The 18,256-nt window shown below is 55.9% G+C and overlaps 1 protein-coding gene across 1 annotated transcript; it reads left to right on the forward strand.

Moving 5' to 3' along the window:
• Nucleotides 1-8,979: 8,979 nt before the first annotated feature.
• Nucleotides 8,980-17,328, forward strand: PLK5 (polo like kinase 5 (inactive)). The gene is given in 14 exon segments (XM_036311973.1): nucleotides 8,980-9,159; nucleotides 9,296-9,412; nucleotides 9,781-9,910; nucleotides 10,008-10,095; nucleotides 10,187-10,282; nucleotides 11,159-11,357; nucleotides 11,516-11,642; nucleotides 11,826-11,899; nucleotides 12,062-12,146; nucleotides 12,654-12,731; nucleotides 14,219-14,325; nucleotides 14,328-14,375; nucleotides 15,430-15,540; nucleotides 16,876-17,328. Coding segments are annotated over 14 exon segments (1,527 nt in total). The 5' UTR covers nucleotides 8,980-9,078; the 3' UTR covers nucleotides 17,062-17,328.
• Nucleotides 17,329-18,256: the final 928 nt, after the last annotated feature.

Here is an 18,256-nt window from a genome sequence, read left to right on the forward strand (position 1 = left end):
GGCCCACTGCAGATGTGGGGGACATCAGGAAGGCCCTCATTGAGGAGGTGATTGCCACAGAGGTGGGGGGAAGGGCAGCCCAGGCAGAGGGCACAGCCAGTGCAAAGGCCTCGAGGCTGGACTAAGAGAATAAAGTTAGGCGGTGGAGTGGGTGGAGCAAGTGGCCTGAGTGGGGGAAGGGATGAGGTCAGAGGCAGGAAAGGAGCTTAGGGAGGTGGAAGAGTGCTCAAGCTTTGGAAAATCTACCCCTGGCTGCCATGGGGGAAAGAAGGGGGCCAGGAAAGTGGTGAGAGGCAGCAGTGGTGGTTCTGGGCAGGGGCTGAGCCAGGGTGTCCCTGGGGGTGAGAGCAGTGGGTGGCTCCCAGCTGTTTGGGAGTGGAGTCTGCAGGAGTTGCTGATGGATCCCACCGGGGGAGTGCTGGGAAGGTTTGAGTCAGAAGCTTGGCCTGAGTGGCTGGTGAAGGGAGGTGCCCATGTACTGAGGGCGGCAGGCTGAGGGGGTAGAGTGAATCCAGTGGTCACTTCTGAATGGCTCTACAGTGAGATGTCTGTGGGTCACCAAGAAGAGGCTGGGAATCCAGGGGTCATGTCTGGGTGGAGGTGAACAAGTGGGTATCCTCAGCACATGTGTGTGTCCTCAGCACATGTGGGTGTCCTCAGCACATGTGGGTGTTTAGTGTCATGAGTGAGGTCACAGGGACAGAAAGGGGCAGGGGGTGGAGAACAGGTGGGTGTGGGGTCCCAGAGGCCACACAGGCTTCTGGGAGAAATAAGATACAGCCAGTGTGGGCAAGATGAAGATGTGGACCAGTGGACCAATGGACCAATGACTTGGCATTGATGGAGGCAGTTGTGACCTTGATGAAGTTAAGTGTGGTTGGACAAGGCTGAAGAGAAGATGGTGGGAGAGGGAGGAGACAGCAAAAGCAGGCACTCTCTTCTGAGCACTGATTATGTATCACACTATGGACTGGGGCCTGAGCGTCATCAGAAATAAATCAGGCCTGGCTTGTGAGGCTCAATGGTTGAGCATCAACCTATGAACCAGGAGATCATGGTTTGATTCCTAATCAGGGCGCACGCCCAGGTTTCGGGCTCCATACCCAATGGGAGGCATGCGGGAGGCAGCTGATCGCTGATTCCCTCTCATCATTGGTGTTTCTGTCTCTTCCTCTCTGAAATCAATAAAAATATATTCATCAACAATAAAGATAAATTTTTTAAAAAGAAAAGAAAGAGCTGGTTTGGCTCAGTGGATAGAACGTCAGCCTGTGGGCTGAAGGGTCCCAGGTTCGATTCCAGTCAAGGGCACATGCCTGGGTTGTGGGTTTGATCCCCAGTAGGGGATGTGTAGGAGGCGGCCAATCAATGATTCTCTCTCATCACTGATGTTTTTATCTCTCTTTCCCTCTCCCTTCCTCTCTGAAATCAATAAAGATATATAAAAAAGAAAGAAAGAAAAAAGAGAGAAAGGAAGGAAGAAAGAAGGAAAGCAAGCAAGCTTGGCCCAGGGACTCCACAAAGTGGACAATTGTATCCCCCTCAGAGATGCCTCATTACCCAAGCCTCAGCCACAGTGCTATGGTGCTATGCAGGGTGTATACAGCAGGCACTGCACCCTGCAAAAAGTGCATACAACAGGCACTGTGTCCTGCATGGAGCAATACAGCAGGCATTATGCTCTGTATGGAATGTATGCAGCATGTACTGTATCATACAACAGACACACTTTGCTGTTCAGAGAGTGTATACAGTAGGTACTGCACCTTGTAGGGCGTGCATATAGTAGACATTGAATCTTCCAAGGAGTGTCTACAAGAGTCATTGTATCCTGAAGAGAGTGCATGCAGAAATCACTGCACCATGCATGGAGGGTTTAGAGAAGGTACTTTTTAAAAATATGTTTTTATTTATTTCAGAGAGGAAAAGAGAGAGAGAGATAGAAACATCAATGATGAGAGAGAATCATTGATCGGCTGCCTCCTGCACACCCCACACTGGGGATGGAGCCCACAACCTGGGCATATGCCCTGACCAGGAATCGAACCGTGACCTCTTGGTTCATAAGTCAATGCTCAACCACTGAGCCACGCTGGCTGGGCTACAGGAGATACTTCCCACAGGGCACATCTACAGCAGGCATTGTACTCTATCCACAAGTGTATGTAGCAGGCACTGAGTCCTGTAGAAAGTGCATACAGCAGGCACTGCACCCTGCATGGGAACCCTAGCGCTTATGGAATAACCAGATGGAGATGGGATGAAGTTGTGGAGTCCTGGGCCCATCCTCCAGTCTTTGCCTTCCCTTCATCTCTGTTTACCACCTCTGTCCTCTGACTATAACTCAGCTGGATTCAGCAGATCCCAGAGGATGAGGCCCAGAGCTTAGCTCAAAATACCTGGTGCAGGTGGTGGGGGTGGTTGTGAAGTTCAGAGGCTCCAGGTCCGGTGGCGTCTCAGTTCCCCAACCTGGACCCTGGCCCAGGTTCAGCCGGATTCCCCCTATCCTGAGCTTCAGCCCAGACACCCTGCCTCTGGGCATGTGGGTCATGACAGATGTGGATCAGCTGGACTCGGGCTCCCTCTGTGGTCTGTGGTCTTATGGCCTTGGGGCTTAGGAAATGCCTATGAGCAGATCCGATAGTCTCCTCCTGCCCCTTTCTCCAACTCCCTGTGCCACCTGTGATCCCTGAGGCCTGGCCATGTGGTCCCAGGACCCTCCAGCCCCCTGAGTTGACTAGGTGGAATGGTTCCTGCCATCCCTGCCCTAGAACCCACGGTCTCTGGAGCTGCTCAGATGTCCTTGGGCATTAATATGGGTAGAGCAGGACCCAGGACCCATCACGACTGAGGTCAACCATGTGAGCTGGGAATGCCACCCAGAAAGAGTCACCCTAGCTAGGGACATGAGAGGCAGGAAACAGAAAGAGCCAGATTCCTGAGATGGACCGAGCCATACCTGAAGCTATCAACCCAGGTTTTTTTTTTCACTTTAGCGACTTTGGGTGTCTGTGACTCCTGAGTAAGAGGTCTAATGAGAAGCAGCATCCTTTCCTTCACCCTCATTCCAGACAGGTCCTACTGCTCATGCACTGACCCCCTGACTGAGCCCTTCACCTACGGAGAGGCACCATTGCCTTGGGGGCACTCAGATGTGATGTGACACTCCTCACCCCTACTTTATGGGTCAGGACACTGAGGTACAGAGGGGTGAAGTCACACCCAGTGGGACTCAGAGGTCCTGGAGCGACTTCACACCCACACCTGAACGGGTGCCCTCAGCTCCTTTTGGGTTGGGAGTGTGGGGGAGCTTGCCTGAAGTGGGGATGCTCCAGGCAGGACCTGGAGGATGAAGGGGAACTGGATGGAAGAGGGTGTGAGGGAGAGGGTGTTCTCAGCAGAGGAACAGCCTATGCAAAGGTCAGGTGGCCAAGGAGCAGGGTGAGGCCCAGGCCCAGGGGAGGCCTGTGTGGCTGGAGCACATGAAGCAAGGGGGTCTGCTTCAACGCCAGAGAGGGGCAGGGGCCTCACATGGCTTGGGGGCTGGGGAGCATGGAACAGTGATTCAGAAATGGCAAGTCACTTAAGGTATGCTGTTAGGTGGAAAAAATTAGCAAAATCATACACAATGTGATGACATTTTTATAAAAGAAGAAGTATGCATGTTAATATAAACTCAGACAGGAAATTGAAGGATAAACCTCTAGGGTTGGCTACAACGATCTTGAGGCAGGGGTTATAGTTGATTTTGAGTCACTGCCTTATAGGTTTTGCTTGAGTTTCTTATAATGATCTCCTAATTCTTGTGGGTTTTTAAAATAAAATTTTAGCCGAAACCGGTTTGGCTCAGTGGATAGAGCGTCGGCCTGCAGACTGAAGGGTCCCAGGTTCGATTCCGGTCAAGGGCATGTACCAGGGTTGCGGGCACATCCCCAGTGGGAGATGTGCGGGAGGCAGCTGATCGATGTTTCTCTCTCATCGATGTTTCTAGCTCTCTATCTCTCTCCCTTCCTCTCTGTAAAAATTCAATAAAATATATTTTAAAAAAATAAAAAATAAAATAAAATAAAATTTTAATTTTTGAATCATTTTAGATTTACAGAAAGTTTCAAAGACACTACAAAGTCTACGCTCTGCCATCAGTAGTATAATATTCCTTCCCCAAAGGGTGCTGATCACAGGATCACAGTTTTGCAAAGGGGGCTGCCTGGCCTCCCATGCTGACCCCTGCCCAGGGTTCCTAAAGCCAGGGGGTCATGAGCTAAAGCTCTGGCCTGGCCGCCCACACCCTGAATCCCTACACCCCAGGTCACAGCTTCACTCCCCTTCCATTCTGCTTTCTTGCCAACCTGAGCTAACTCCCCAGACTCAGCAGATTTCCCTGGAGAACTGCAGGAAGCTTTGCGCAAAATACCTGCCGCAGGTGAGGGGGCAGCTGCTGAGACAGCAGCCAGACTCCCAGAGGTCTACCTTGGGACGTTCGAGGGGCTGGGCATGGGGTCACCCTGGGCACAGTCCTCTTCTCCTAGAAGGTGCCAAGGTGGGCACACCCGGGCAGACATGACTCACCCTGGCTCCAGAGACTTCTCTGGTCTCCTGGCCTTTGAACTGCACTGGACTTCCTCATGTCTGCACTCGTGAGCTTAGCCTCTGGGGACAGGCCCTCGTGAGCAGAGTCAGCAGGAGGGAACCCTGCCTCTGTGCTTCAGAAACCCCATGACTGCAGCAGGGCACTGCCTTGAGGCTGGCCCAGGGCTGTGAGTGGGGGAACTTGGCTTCTACTGGTCCAGGATTAGACCTTATCCTTGCCTCTCCCACCCTCCAAGCACCCATTGTTGTCAGCTCTTTCTAGAAACACCACCCTCTCTGGTGTTTCTCCAGAGTCATCCCCATCTCAGGGTCATCCCCACCTCGGGGTACTTAATCCAACTGCAAAGTCCCCTCTGCCACCTTGGCACCATCTGGAAGAAGAGGACTGTGCCCAGGCTGACTCCATGCCCAGTCCCTCAAGCCTCCCAAGGTAGACCTCTTGGAGTCTGGCTGCTGTCTCAGCAGCTGCCCCCTCACCTGCGGCAGGTATTTTGAGCAAAGCTTCCTGCAGTTCTCCAGGGAAATCTGCTGAGTCTGGGGAGTTAGCTCAGGTTGGCAAGAAAGCAGAATGGAGGGGGAGTGAAGCTGTGACCTGGGGTGTAGGGATTCAGGGTGTGGGCGGCCAGGCCGAGGCTCCAGCTGGTGATCACCCAGCTTTAGGAACCCTGGGCAGGGGTCAGCATGGGAGGCCAGGCAGCCCCCTTTGCAAAACTGTGATCCAGTGATCAATACCCAAACTGCGCCTCAGTTTGCCCATCTCCAAAATGGGAGTTTTAGTAAATCCCCCAAGGTTGTGTTTTTTTAAGGGTAGGGTGGAAAATCTTACATATTTTTCCTCTTTTTATTGTGGCAAAATACACATAACATGTACTTTACCATTTTAACTATTTTTAAGTGCAACTATAACCACCATCCATCTCCAGAACTTCCTTATCTTCTCAAACTGACACTTCGTCCCTATTAAACACTAACTTCATCACCTCCCTCTCCCCTAGCCTGTCACCCACCATCTACCTTCTGTCTCTGTGAGTTTGACTCCTCCAGGAACCTCATCTGAGTGGAATCAACAGTATTTGTCCTTCTGTGTCTGGTTTATTTTATTGAGCACAATGTCCTCAAAGTTCATCTATGTTGTAGCAGGTGTCAGAGTTTCCTTCCTTTATAAGTTTGAATAATATTCCAGTGTGTGGATGAATCACAATTTATCCATTTATCCACCACTGGCCATTGGAGTTGTTTCCTCCGTTTAGCTGTTGTGAATCATGCTGCTGTGAACAAGTATGTTTCATTTTATTCTAGACGAGAGGTCTGGTGCACGGATTCATGCACCAGTGGGGTTCCTCGGCCTGGCCTGTGGCTCTCCGACATCCTGCGAGGGGTCCCGGATTGAGAGAGGGCACAGGCCAGGTAGGGGGATGCCACAGGTGCACAATCGGGGCAGGGGCGGGACGGCAGGAGGGCTTCAGGGCATGTCCGGCCCATCTTGCCCGGTCCCCATCTGCCAGACCCCAGCAGCAAGGTAACCTACCGGTCGAAGCATCTGCCCCCCCTAGTGGTCAGTGTGTGTCAGCGCTACTGGTCAAATGGTTGCTTAGGCTTTTATATATATAGCTTTTTTTCATTCTAGAATCCTAGGGGCGGTAGGTGCCTGCTCATGGGGGTGCAGGCTGGGAAGGGGAGATCTGACCAGCCCCATGGTGGAGGTTCAGCCAGGAAGACCTGGCAAGCAGCCAAGAGGTGGGGGAGACTGGTGTCTGTGCAGAGGAGCCCGCTGACAGGCAGGCTGTGTGGCACCGCGCCAGGAAATTTAGATTCTTTTCACCACCAGGGAGCTTCTGGGGGTTCAGTGGTCTTAGTCACCTGATTTAGCATGTGGGCTCTGCCTTCCCTCCCAGGATGGTTTAGGGGGGCAGGGGCTCTGGGCCCACTGACCTACACTTCTGGCAGGGTTTGGCCACAACCCAGTGCCTCTGGCTTGCATGTGCCTTCCATGCAAGCCTCCGTTTCTTCCTCTGTAACATGAAGCTAAGAATAGCATCTACCTCCAGGACAAGCCACTGTCAGGAAGGGGTTCTGGCTTACTCACATTCACCTACAGAACCCTCCCCTAGGTTAAGTCCTGGCAGTTTTTTCATGAGGCCTGGGTGGGTCTGTCTTGAGCACAGGTTCCCTACACTATTTAACATACTGAATTAGCACATGGATGGAGGTGTGCTATTGAAAAGGAACCAGCTGCCTGCCCTCATGGATTCCAGGGCGACAGTGACATGACTGCTCAGACCCAAGGCCCTCCCCCCGCTGCCCATCTTCTGTCACACTGCACCTGGTTCTCATTAGCAGGGCCCTCGGCTCCCAGGTCACAGACAGCTGACCCCCTTCACTGTCCTGAAACCCTTTGGCCCTGGTGCTGAAGCCGCCCCCACAAAGGTCGCTGAGTCTTGCTCCCTCAAATGCTCTGGGGCCCCCATTTGAAGTGCCATGTGACCATGTGACAACTCAGAAGGTGTTTCCTGTCCCTGGTGGCATGGCTGGGCCAGATTCCAAAATCTGGTCTCTGGAAAATTCCTAGGTCTGATTCCAGCCGCATGAAGCCCTGCTAACCCCTCCCCATTCATTGTGTTATGTAACATTCGGGGATTAATACTGAGGCAGCCTGAGGCAGCCGGAGGCAGCAGCCCAAATTCAAGCCCAGCACTGTCCCTTCCTGGCTGGGTAAGCACCCCAACCTCCCTGGGCCTCAGTGTGCTTACCTGTAAAATGGACACAGGCCAGTTCCCATGTCCCAGGATCAGGGTAACAGTGAAATGGGAGAAGGCAAGAAAAGTGCCTAGAACTGAAGTTGGGCCACAGCTCAGAGATGCCCCCACAGTACTGGGGGGGGCGGGGGGACGCGATCCTGCCTACTTGTCCTCCCATCTGACTTCCTCTCTTTGGCAGCCCATGCCACGAATCATAAACCCCAGTCCACCCATCGGTCCTTAAATCCTGTCTCTGTCACTGTCAAGTGTCCTTTATATATGACACCTCCCACCCCGGAGCCATTCCCCCTTCTGGGTCCCTGCCCCAGGCCTCACTCCCCTCCCCACCAGCCTCAGCCCCAGAGATACTGGGCTTCTTTCTCAGCCCCTGGATCCTGCTGCGCCCCCCAGTGCCCAGGTAATCAAGCCCCACAGTGTCACCGCAGAAAAGACGTAGTCACAGGCATTCGGAAGGACCAGACTCACTTCTCCAGCGCACTTTGGGGAGAGCCCGCCAAGCCCCAACCCACCCATCTTTCCCTGGGCGGCCTCGGGGAGACTGACACAATCCCTGGGACTCCGTTTCCTGTTCAGTGAAACTGCGTGCTGACAGCTCGCAGCTTGGCGGGAGGCGCAGGATTGCAAGAGCCAGGCTGAGCGCACCGGGGCAGCAGGCGGGACGCGAGCGCCGCTCTGTCACTGGAACTCCCGCCAGCCGGCATCCCCGCGCGCCCGCGCGCCCCCACGCACCTGCCCTCTCCCGCACCGGACCAGCCCTCTTCAGCCAACAAGACGCGCTCCCCCTCGCCCCGCAGAGCGGTTCCCAGAGCAGCTGCGCGGCGCTGCACTGCCAGGTGGTCCGGCTGGGAGGCTGCACAGTGCCCACACCCTGCTCCCTCCTCCCTGCTCCCTGCTCCCTCCTCCCTGCTCCCTGCTCCCTGCTCCCCCCTCCCTGCTCCCTGCAGGCCCCCGCGCGGGATGGAGCCCCGGACGCGGCGACGGCGCAGTTGCCGCCAGCTGGTCTCTGCTTTCCTGCGCGACCCGGGCTCGGGGCGCGTCTACAAGCGCGGGAAGCTGATCGGCAAGGTGGGGACCCAGAACCCCGACTTCGCAGCCAGGCCGGGCCAGGCGAGGGTCCGGGCGGGGCGGGGCGGGCTGTGCACGCGGATCCTGAGCGTAGAGGGGATGGCGTGCGTCCAGCTTGTTTGCGGGGTGCGCGCCAGGCTTCGTCTCGGTCTGTGCCCGCGCGAGTTTGGGGTCTGGCGTTGGTCTGGGCGCCCGGCCTGCGGTGCCCCGTCTGTAGGGCGTGCGTTGTGTGGCGGGAACCAGTATTTGGCGGGTTGTGCTGTATCCCTGAGTTGTGTGTCCAGCGGTGTGGGTATGCCACCACGAGGGTGTGACAGATCTCCACGCCTTTCTCTAACCCTGTCCTGCTGTTTCCAGGCGCGCGCGCGCGCGCGCGCGCGCGTGCGTGTGTGCGCGCGTGTGTGTGTGTGTGTGTGTGTGTGTCTGAATGGGTTGCACATCTCTCTGCTTTCTGTGCCTGAGTGGATGTGTCCCTGTGTTTGTTTGTTCCCAGGTGTTGCATGGAGTGTCGGGGATGAGGGTGTGAGTTGTGTGTCTGGGTCTCAGGTGTGTGCGTGTGCGTGTGTGTGTGTGCGTGTGTGTGTAGCGGCCTGGCCACCTATTCACTGAGCGTGTGAATCCCTCCCTGAAGGGTGCCTTCAGCCGCTGCTATAAGCTGACCGACATGTCCACCAGCACTGTGTTTGCTCTCAAGGTGGTGCCGCGTGGGGGGCCCGGGGTCCGGAGCCTGCGCCCCTTTGGGAAGGTATGGCCCCCCATCAGTGCCCAGGGTCCCCAGGCCCCCAGTGGGTTCCCAGAGAGGTCCCTGCCCTGAGGCCCGGGAGGATGCCTGTGGGTACGGATACTGCGTGCAGGGTGTGGACACAGGATTGTGCCTGCAGGTGGAGCGGGAGATCGCCCTGCACAGCCGCCTACGACACCGCAACATCGTGGCCTTCCACGGACACTTTGCTGACCGTGACCACGTGTACATGGTGCTGGAGTACTGCAGCCGCAAGGTGTGCGGGGGTGGGGCGGCGAGGGTGCCTGCACACCTCCATGCCTGCTGTGCTTACCTCATCCACCCCTGCATTCCATCCGCACTTCCCTGGGCCCACACCAGGCCTACCTGTGCACATCCTAGGCTCGCTTGACTCTCTTAGGCTCACCTGTGTTCACTTGTGCCCAGTTTATTCCGTGGTCACCAGGCTCATCTCATACTCATCGTGGTACCTGGGCCCACCTGAGCATACCTGTGCCCACCTGTGTCCCTCCTGCCCTTAGCCATGCCCCCAGCTGAACTTAGTGGTGCCTTCACAGACTTCTTGCACTCACTTTGTCCACTTAAGTACATCTGAGCTCATCCCTGTCTCCTTGGTGCGGGCAGTCCTTGGCCCATGTGCTGGAGGTGCGGCGGACGCTGACCGAGCCTGAGGTACGCTACTACCTGCGGGGCCTGGTGAGCGGCCTCCGCTACCTGCACCAGCAACGTATTGTGCACCGAGACCTAAAGCTCAGTGAGTGTGGGGAGGGGAGCTGTGGGAACCGTGGGGGCCATGGGAGCTGGGACTTGACTCCCCCTCTTACGTCCATGCCTCTCCTTCCCACTGGCAGGTAACTTTTTTTTGAACAAGAATATGGAGGTGAAGATCGGGGACCTGGGGCTGGCTGCCAGGGTGGGGCCAGGGGGCCGATGCCACAGGTGAGGGTGGAGGCTTGGAGCAGTCTCTCAGGGTGGGCACAGGTGACCTTGGTCTGGCAGACTTCCTGAGCCCTCCCTTTTCCCCTCCCAGAGTGCTCTGTGGGACCCCAAACTTCCTGGCCCCAGAGGTTGTCTCCAGGAATGGGCATTCCTGCCAGTCAGACATCTGGGCTTTGGGCTGCATCATGTAAGTGGGGTCCTAGGAGCTTGGGCCTGGCGGGGGGTGGGGGGTGCAGGAGTATCCGGATAGTGCCGGGTGTGGGCGGGTGGGAACATGCAAGGAGGTAAGGGTAGGTATAAGGAAGTACACAGGAAGTTGAGTGGGGGGACAGCAGGTATGAGCATATACATGACAGATGTGAACAGATACGTGCAGATATGGGGCAGGTGGGAGCAGCACACATCAGCCATCATTGGAGCATGCAGGTATGAATAGGGATATGGGAGGATGTATGTGCAAGGGAGGTTTGACTATTCAGAGATGTGTTGAGCCCAGCCAGCATGGCTCAGTGGTTGAACATTGATCTATGAACCAGGTTCAATTCCCGGTCAGGGCACATGGCCAGGTTGTGGGCTCAATCCCCAGTATGGGGCGTGCAGGAGCAGCTGATCACTGATTCTCTCTCATTGCTGATGTTTCTATCTCTCTCTCCCTCTCCCTTCCTCCCTGAAATCAATAAAAATATTTTTTAAAAAATATGTGTTGACAAGTGTGTGCAGGTGCTAGGTGCACAGGCAGATCAGGGCCTATATACAGGGAAGAAGTACATGCAGGGTGCAGCAGGTGTGAGCACGCAGAAAAGAAAATTGCACAGTTGCGTTCAGGTATGTACAGGTATAAGCTGGTGTCTACAGATGCCAGTGTCTGCCAAGCAGACAGGAACGGCCAAGTGGGAGGGATGTAGGGTGTGTATGGGAATGTGGATGGATGGGGAGCATGGATAGAGTAGGGAAAGGTGGGTAGGTATGGCCAGGTGTACTCAGGTAGGCGTGAGCCAACTCTGAGCCAACCCAGGACAGAGGCCAGCAGGCACTTAGGCTCCTGCCCCCCTCCCTCGCTCAGGTACATGGTGCTGACTGGCAACCCACCCTTCGTGGCGGCCTCCCTGGCAGAGATGTATGAAAACATCCGGGAAGGCCGTTACCACGAGCCTGCCCACGTGTCGCCCAATGCCTGTCGCCTCATTGCCCGCCTGCTGGCGCCCAACCCGGCCGAGCGGCCCAGTCTGGACCACCTACTGCAGGACAACTTCTTCACGCAGGTGTGTGACGTTCAGCAGGTGATGGCACCTGGATGCCTGGGTCCTTCTCTGGGGTGTCTCAGCCAAGGTCCAGGGAGGGTCAGGACCCCAGGTGGCCCAGGTACTCAGGAGCCAGACAATCTGAGTGGGGTGCCCACCCCTATCACCCCGCTCTGAAGGGTTTCACTCCGGACCGGCTGCCACCCCACTCCTGCCACAGCCCGCCCATTTTTGCCATTCCTCAGCCTCTGGGCAGGCTTTTCCGGAAGGTGGGCCAGCTGCTAATGAGCCAGTGCCAGCTACCCTGTGAGTACCATGCCTGCCCACCCCTCACCTGCTCCTACCTGCCCCACAGCTGTTCTGCACTCACACCCCTGCCATGCTCCCAGCCTGCTCTGAGCTCACCATGCAGAGGAGGATATAAATGGCAAGTGCCTCCCTCCACATGGGGCCAGGCTTTGCAACCCCCCAAATTTGTGCCTCCCTCAGGCCCCTACACCCCCAATGAGGCCTCTTGTCCAGAAGATGGTCCTGACGCTGACTTCATGGAGTGGGGCAGTGAGGTGAGGGCGCAGGGTGGGGGCACAAGGAGGTATCCTCACAGTGGGATTGAGCAGAGGGAGAAGTAGGGGATCTTTAAATTGGGGAGGGAAGCCGGCGCCCTTTACTCACTTCAGGCCTCTCCCCAGGGGCTGGGGCACCCCTCACCCCTGCTCCCTCCCCAGGACTCCCTGTTGGAGAAAGGGGCTCTCGGACCTGAGGTTCCTGTCCACCTGTTCACCCAAGGGACCCTCCAGAGTGACCCAGCTGGTGAGCAGACTATCCTAGGTGGGGGCCGTGGGTGGGGAGCGAGGGTCTGCAGCCGTGGGCAAACTACGGCCCGCGGGCCGGATCCTGCCCCTTCGGCTGTTCTATCCGGCCCGCGGAGCCGAAAGAGCGGAGGGTTCTCTTGCTCTCCCCTCCGCTCCTTCACCAGCAGCAGTGTTAACATGGCAACGTCGGGAAACACGGCCGCAGCTCCTTCTTCTGAGTCCAGTTTAAGAGCCCACTGTGGCCCTCGAGTCAAAAAGTTTGCCCACCCCTGGGAGGCAGGAGACAAAGACAGTACCTTGCCAGGGCCAGGGCCCCTCTCCTGGCCTCAACTTTCCCGTCTATGAAATGGGAATGATGTCTGGAATCCTGGGTTTAAAGTAAGATTTTCCCAGATGCGAGAGTTCGGGGCCAGGCTAGTTGAAGGGGCCCCTCATGGTGGGGACCCAGGCCTGCCCGCCCCCTCTCTCCTTCTCTCCCTGACCTCACATACATCTGTCTCCCCAGGGTCTGGGGGGAGCCCAAGACAGGAGGTGGAGGAGGCCATTAGAAACCTACAGCTCTGCCTGAACCCTGGACCTCCAGGTAGGAGCACAGCCTAGGCCACCGGGGTCACCCTGTCTCTTAATCCCTGAGGAAAAGTACCCTGTCCCCATCCAGGCCCCCCTTGGGGGTATTTCTGGGGTTCCACAGTGGGAGAGCTTTAAGGGAGGTTTCAGGACACAGTGACTTCAGGCAAGTCACTTAACCTTCTGTGCCTCAGTTTCCTTACCTTGTAAGGAGGCTGATGATGGCGTGACGTAGGCCAGTGGTCGGCAAACTGCAGCCCCCTGAGTGTGGCTCTTCCACAAAATACCACGTGCAGGCGCGCACGTACAGTGCGATTGAAACTTCGTGGCCACACTCAAGGGGCCAAAGAGCCGCATGTGGCTCGCGAGCCGCAGTTGGCCGACCACTGTGGGCTATCCTTGTGTGAGAAGTCTAGAACTTTCTGAGACCTCTTTATGAAGACTGTTTATTTTGAGTGATGTGGTGTGGAGGGCTCTGGGGAACACCCTCGTTTTTTCGGGGCCTGAGTCTCTAATTTGTTATTGAGTCCTGCTTGAGAACCAGAGAGGAGACGAGAGAAATGGAGGGAGGAAATGAGACATCAGACCTTCGCCAACCTTGAACCCCTGTCCCAGCCACGCCCTGAGGTGGAACGCTGTCCCATACCCGAGTCCCAGATCCCCAAGCCCTCCTTCTCCACAACCCCCCCCCCCCCGCCCCCCGGAGCAGGACCCTGCTCTGCCTGGAGAGGGAGCCCCAAGCCTTTCCTTTTTCGTGGGATCCATTTCACTTCTTTGTTCAGCTTTCCCGGACTGTGTAACAAAGAAGAACCCCAAACTTTAAGCTTGTCTTTTATCAACTGGAGCCAACTGAAATATATATATATATATATATACACACACACATACATATATATATTTCAAAGAGGAGGGGAGAGAGAGAGAGAGAGAATCATCAATTGGCTGCCTCCTGCACGCCCCCTGCTGGGGATCGAGCCCGCAACCCAGGCATGTGTCCTGACTGGGAATTGAACCGTGACCTCCTGGTTCACAGGTCGACGCTCAACCACTGAACCACGCTGGCCAAGCTGGAGCCAACTTTAATTTCAGTTTTAAATGGACAGTGAAAGAGAATTCGAGGGAACTTTTCAGAGACGCTACCAAGACAGCACGGAATTTTGTCTGCCTTTGGCGACTGGATGTCCCATCTCCCCCCTAACGACTCTTTCCTCTCCCAGGATCCAATACAGGGCCCCACATGGCACTGAGCAATTTTTATTTTTAAGACAAATATTTTTAATCAAGTAAAGTAAAGCCTTGCGGTATTTGGGGCATTGCAGGCATTTCAGGATTACTCATCCCCAGAGGCAGTGGGTGTTCCCCACGTCCCAGTCCTCGCCCCACAAAGGCAAGAGTTGGTTTTTTATTTTTTGGACGTTTCTCATCATCTCCAGGGTGTCTGCGGTCCCCCCGCCCAGGCCCTACCAGAACCTCCCACTCAGTTCACCTCGCCTTTGTGCCCAGTCACGCAGGACCCCCCGAGAGAGCAGTGGCCCATCCTGTGGGCCCCCAAGTGGGTGGATTATTCCAGCAAGTACGGCTTCGGCTACCAGCTGTTGGACGGGAGCAGCGGTGTCTTGTTTCGGGATGGTACCCACATGGCCCTGCGTCCCCCCGGGGGGTAAGCCGTGGGGCTCCTGTCCCCTTGGGGGGCCAGGTTCTCCCCCTGCCTTTCTGCATCCATTTAAGTACATACTGTGTACACCTGAAGGGACTCACTGCCCACTAGGGGAGAACAACGGCAAATAAATGAATAAGTTGATTTCAGGTAGCACTTTTCTGAAGGAAATGACTGGGTGAGGTGACAGATTGGGGGGTGGCTCATGACAGCATGCTTGTGGAGGGGCTTTCTGAAGAAGTGACATTCGGGTAGGACAGATGGTGCAATGGAGCCTTTGGGACCAGCATTTGAGGTACAGGGAACAGCATATGTGACCCAGCAGAGTGGGTGTCAGGAACAGTGGGGGCTCCACAGTGAGTGAGGAGGAGACGGGGGATGCGAAGTCAGGGGCCTGGAAGGCCACTGCTGGGGTTGGGGCAGGAAGGAGGGACCCGCCGCACACTTTTGACAAGATCTCTGGCGGCAGGGACACAGGGGACCAGCAGGGAGGTGGTGGACTGGTCAGCTGGGCCATGGCAGTGACTTGACTGGGGAGGTGGCAGAGCCGAGATGCGAGGGAGCTGGGATCTCGACTGAGTTGGCAGACAGGGAGGATGGAGCAGCCCCTGGGCGAGATGGGAAGATGGCAGGAGGGTGCGTGTGGGGCCCAATCAGGATCTCAGCGGCGTCCATGGTTCCAGAGTCTGGAGGTTAGAAGGGGCTGGGGCTGGACCCACAGAGAGGGCTGGTCCGTGAGGCACTGGGTTTCAAAGCCACCATCCAAGGGGGTGTGGCTGGGCGGGAATGTGTCCCAGGACGGAGGCCGTGACCGCTGACACCCTCCTGTGCCTCACCCTCAGCCAGGTCAGCTACATGCCTGACCGAGGGAAGCTGGAAGTGTTTGCCCTGAGGGATGTGCCCAGCCCGCTGGGTGCCAAGCTGGCCGTCCTGCGACTCTTTGCTGGCTACATGCAGCAGCGGCTTCGAGAGGTGAGGGCGGGGGGCCAGTGGGCCGGGGGGCCAGTGGGACTGGCAGGTGGAGAGGCCTAAGACCCTCAGCTGGGTCTGTCCTCAGGAAGAGGGCCTGCCTGCGCCCACCCAGTCTGCCAGCCCCGGCCTCTGCCTGCTGCGCTTCCTTGCATCCCAGCAGGCCCTGCTGCTGCTCTTCAGTGATGGCACAGTGCAGGTGAGCGTGGCCCTTCTCGCCAGGAGCCCCGGGCGGGGGGAGCCAGCAGGTTGGGGGCGGCCTGTCCCCTGGACCGCGCTGGCTGTCCCAGTGCACACTGTTCGGGGGCTCCAGGAAACAGCTGGCTCCTGCGGGGGGAGCAAAGTGTTGACTCCTGAGTGCAAAGACTGCAAGATGGAAAATCAAATGTGTTAAAAAAAAAAGAAAAGGAAGAAAGAAGATGTGTTTAAGTAACGGCAAAATGGAATTGGGTCATCTTCGTGAGTGGTTACGTTGAGCAGCTGTCAGACTCATTTCCACCCTGGCCGCTGGCTCAGCAGGTTCGGCGGTCGTCCTGTGCACCAGTTTCCACCCCCATCCCAGCCTGTACGGGAGGCAACCAGTTGATGTTTGTCTCTCACATCTATGTTTCTCTCACTCTCTCTCTCTCTCCCCCCTCTCTCTCTAAAGAAAAGGGGAAACCGTATCCTTGGGTGAGGATTTTTTAAAAAGCCATTTCCTTGGAAAAAACTTTTTAAAACTATTTTTTAAATTGATTTCAGAGAGGAAGGGAGGGAGGGAGAGAGAAACATCAGTGATGAGAGAGAGTCATCTATCTGCTGCCTCCTGCGTGCCCCCCACTGGGCACTGAACCCACAACCTGGGCATGTGCCCTGACCAGAATCGAACCATGACCTTCCTGGTTCATAGGTTGACGCTACGCTCAACCGCTGAGCTGCACTGGCTGAGCGGAAAATCACTTTTAGGTTGAGATTTCCCTGAGCAGTCCTGGCGATTTGCTGGCCCACTTGCTCATGCCTTCGTTGGTTGATCCTTGCATGACCAGGGATTGAGCCTGCAACCTCGGTGCATCAGGACAATGATCTAACCAACTGAGCTCCTTGTTCATGGCTCATTATTATTATTTTTAAGTATTTTTTTTTTTTTTAATTTACAACAGTAAAAACAACTCTAGCTGTCCAGACTAGAGTGCGGGTAATGCCCTGAGCTGGGCTGGGCCTCAGGCAGCGAGAATGGCCTTCATGGCTCGCAGAACACTCGGGGAAACTGGTCGTTGAAGGACTGGGGCTCCCCAGGCCCCAGGATTAAGAACGGAGGTCTCCCTGGGTGACCGAGGGCAGGGAAGTCCTATCTGAACTCAGTTTCCTCTTCTGTACACAAAACTCTGGGCTCCCAACTCTGTGTGTTCCTAGGAGTGGGGCAGCCGCTGAGACCCAGGTCAGGGGGCTTTCAGTCTCCGATCCACTGTTTCTTCTCTCCGGAGGGGGCGGGGCACACCTGGGGCAGCCCCAGGGGAACCCTTCTCTCCTTGACCCCGGCCTCTTACTTTGGCAGGTCAGCTGCAGCGGAGACCCGGTTCACCTGGTGCTGAATGGGGGGCCTGAGGAGTTGCTGCTCATGGTCTGGGAGCGGAGCCAGGTTGGCGCCTCTTACACGCTGGGGATCCTGCAGAGCCACGGCTGTCCCCCGGCCGCTCGCCAGCTCCTGCGTCACGCGCTCTGCATGCTGCGGAGCATCTAGCACCCCGGGGCAGGGTGGGCCTCTGCATGTTGATGCCGGGGTCCCAGGCTCCATTTTTGTTTCTGTTCCTCCAGAGGGGATGGCCTTGGGGGCAGCTGGGGGAGCTGGCAGGTGCATGGGAGGTGGGGAGTCTTTGCCTCATGGTATGACTGTTCAGCCCAGACTTTTGTTCAGCTTTGTTCTTCTTTCCGTTAAAAGAAAACTTGCTCTGGCTGGTGTAGCTCAGTGGTTGGGCATTGACCCATGAATCAGGAGGTCAGGGTTCAATTCCCCATCAGGGCACATGCTGGGGTTGCTGACTCGATCCCCAGTAGGGGGCAGCGCAGGAGGCAGCCAATCAATGATTCTCTCTCAGCATGTTTCTCTTCCTTCCTCTCTCTGAAATCAATAAAAATATATTAAAAAGAAAATGAAACTGGCCCCTGTAGCCTGCTGTCTGACTCTCTTTGGGGCAGTCTGAGGAGCCTCAGCGAGGCAGCACTCAGACCCAGCGTGATCTGAGCCCGCTGTTCGTTGTGGCAGACAGATGGCCAGAATGTCACCCACAGGGAAGTTAGGACCTGAGAGGCATTCTAAAAGGACCAAAAATCGCCCTAGCCACTTTGGCTCAGTGGATAGAGCAGTGGTCGGCAAACTGCGGCCCCTTGAGTGTGGCCCTTCCACAAAATACCACGTGTGGGCGTGCACGTACAGTGCGATTGAAACTTCATGGCCACACTCAAGGGGCCTAAGAGCCGCATGTGGCTCTCGAGCCGCAGTTTGCCGACCACTGGGATAGAGCGTTGGCCTGCAGACAGAAGGGTCCCAGGTTCAGTTCTGGTCAAGGGCACGTGCCTTGGCTGAGGGCTCGATCCCCAGTGTGGGGTGTGCAGGAGGTAACCGATCAATGATTCCCTCTCATCACTGATGTTCCTATCTCTCTCTCCCTCTCCCTTCCTCTCTGAAATCAATAAAAATATATTTTTTAAAAAATAAAATGACCAAAAATCTAAAATATAGGACATTTGCTTCATGGACAGATCGTGAGAAAATGGATGTTGGGGACTAGAAAGATGGTGGGCAAAATGCTCGGCACAGCTGTCACCTGCGATAACTCAGCTTGGGGGCAAGGTGCTTCCTGGAGAGGGTCCTGTTCTTTGTTTTTTGTTTTTTGTGGGGTTTTTTCTATCCATTGACATACATTTATGTTCCTGTA

Source organism: Myotis myotis, unplaced genomic scaffold (assembly GCF_014108235.1).
Source record: "Myotis myotis isolate mMyoMyo1 unplaced genomic scaffold, mMyoMyo1.p scaffold_m19_p_6, whole genome shotgun sequence".
Classification (NCBI taxonomy): Eukaryota; Metazoa; Chordata; class Mammalia; order Chiroptera; family Vespertilionidae; genus Myotis; species Myotis myotis.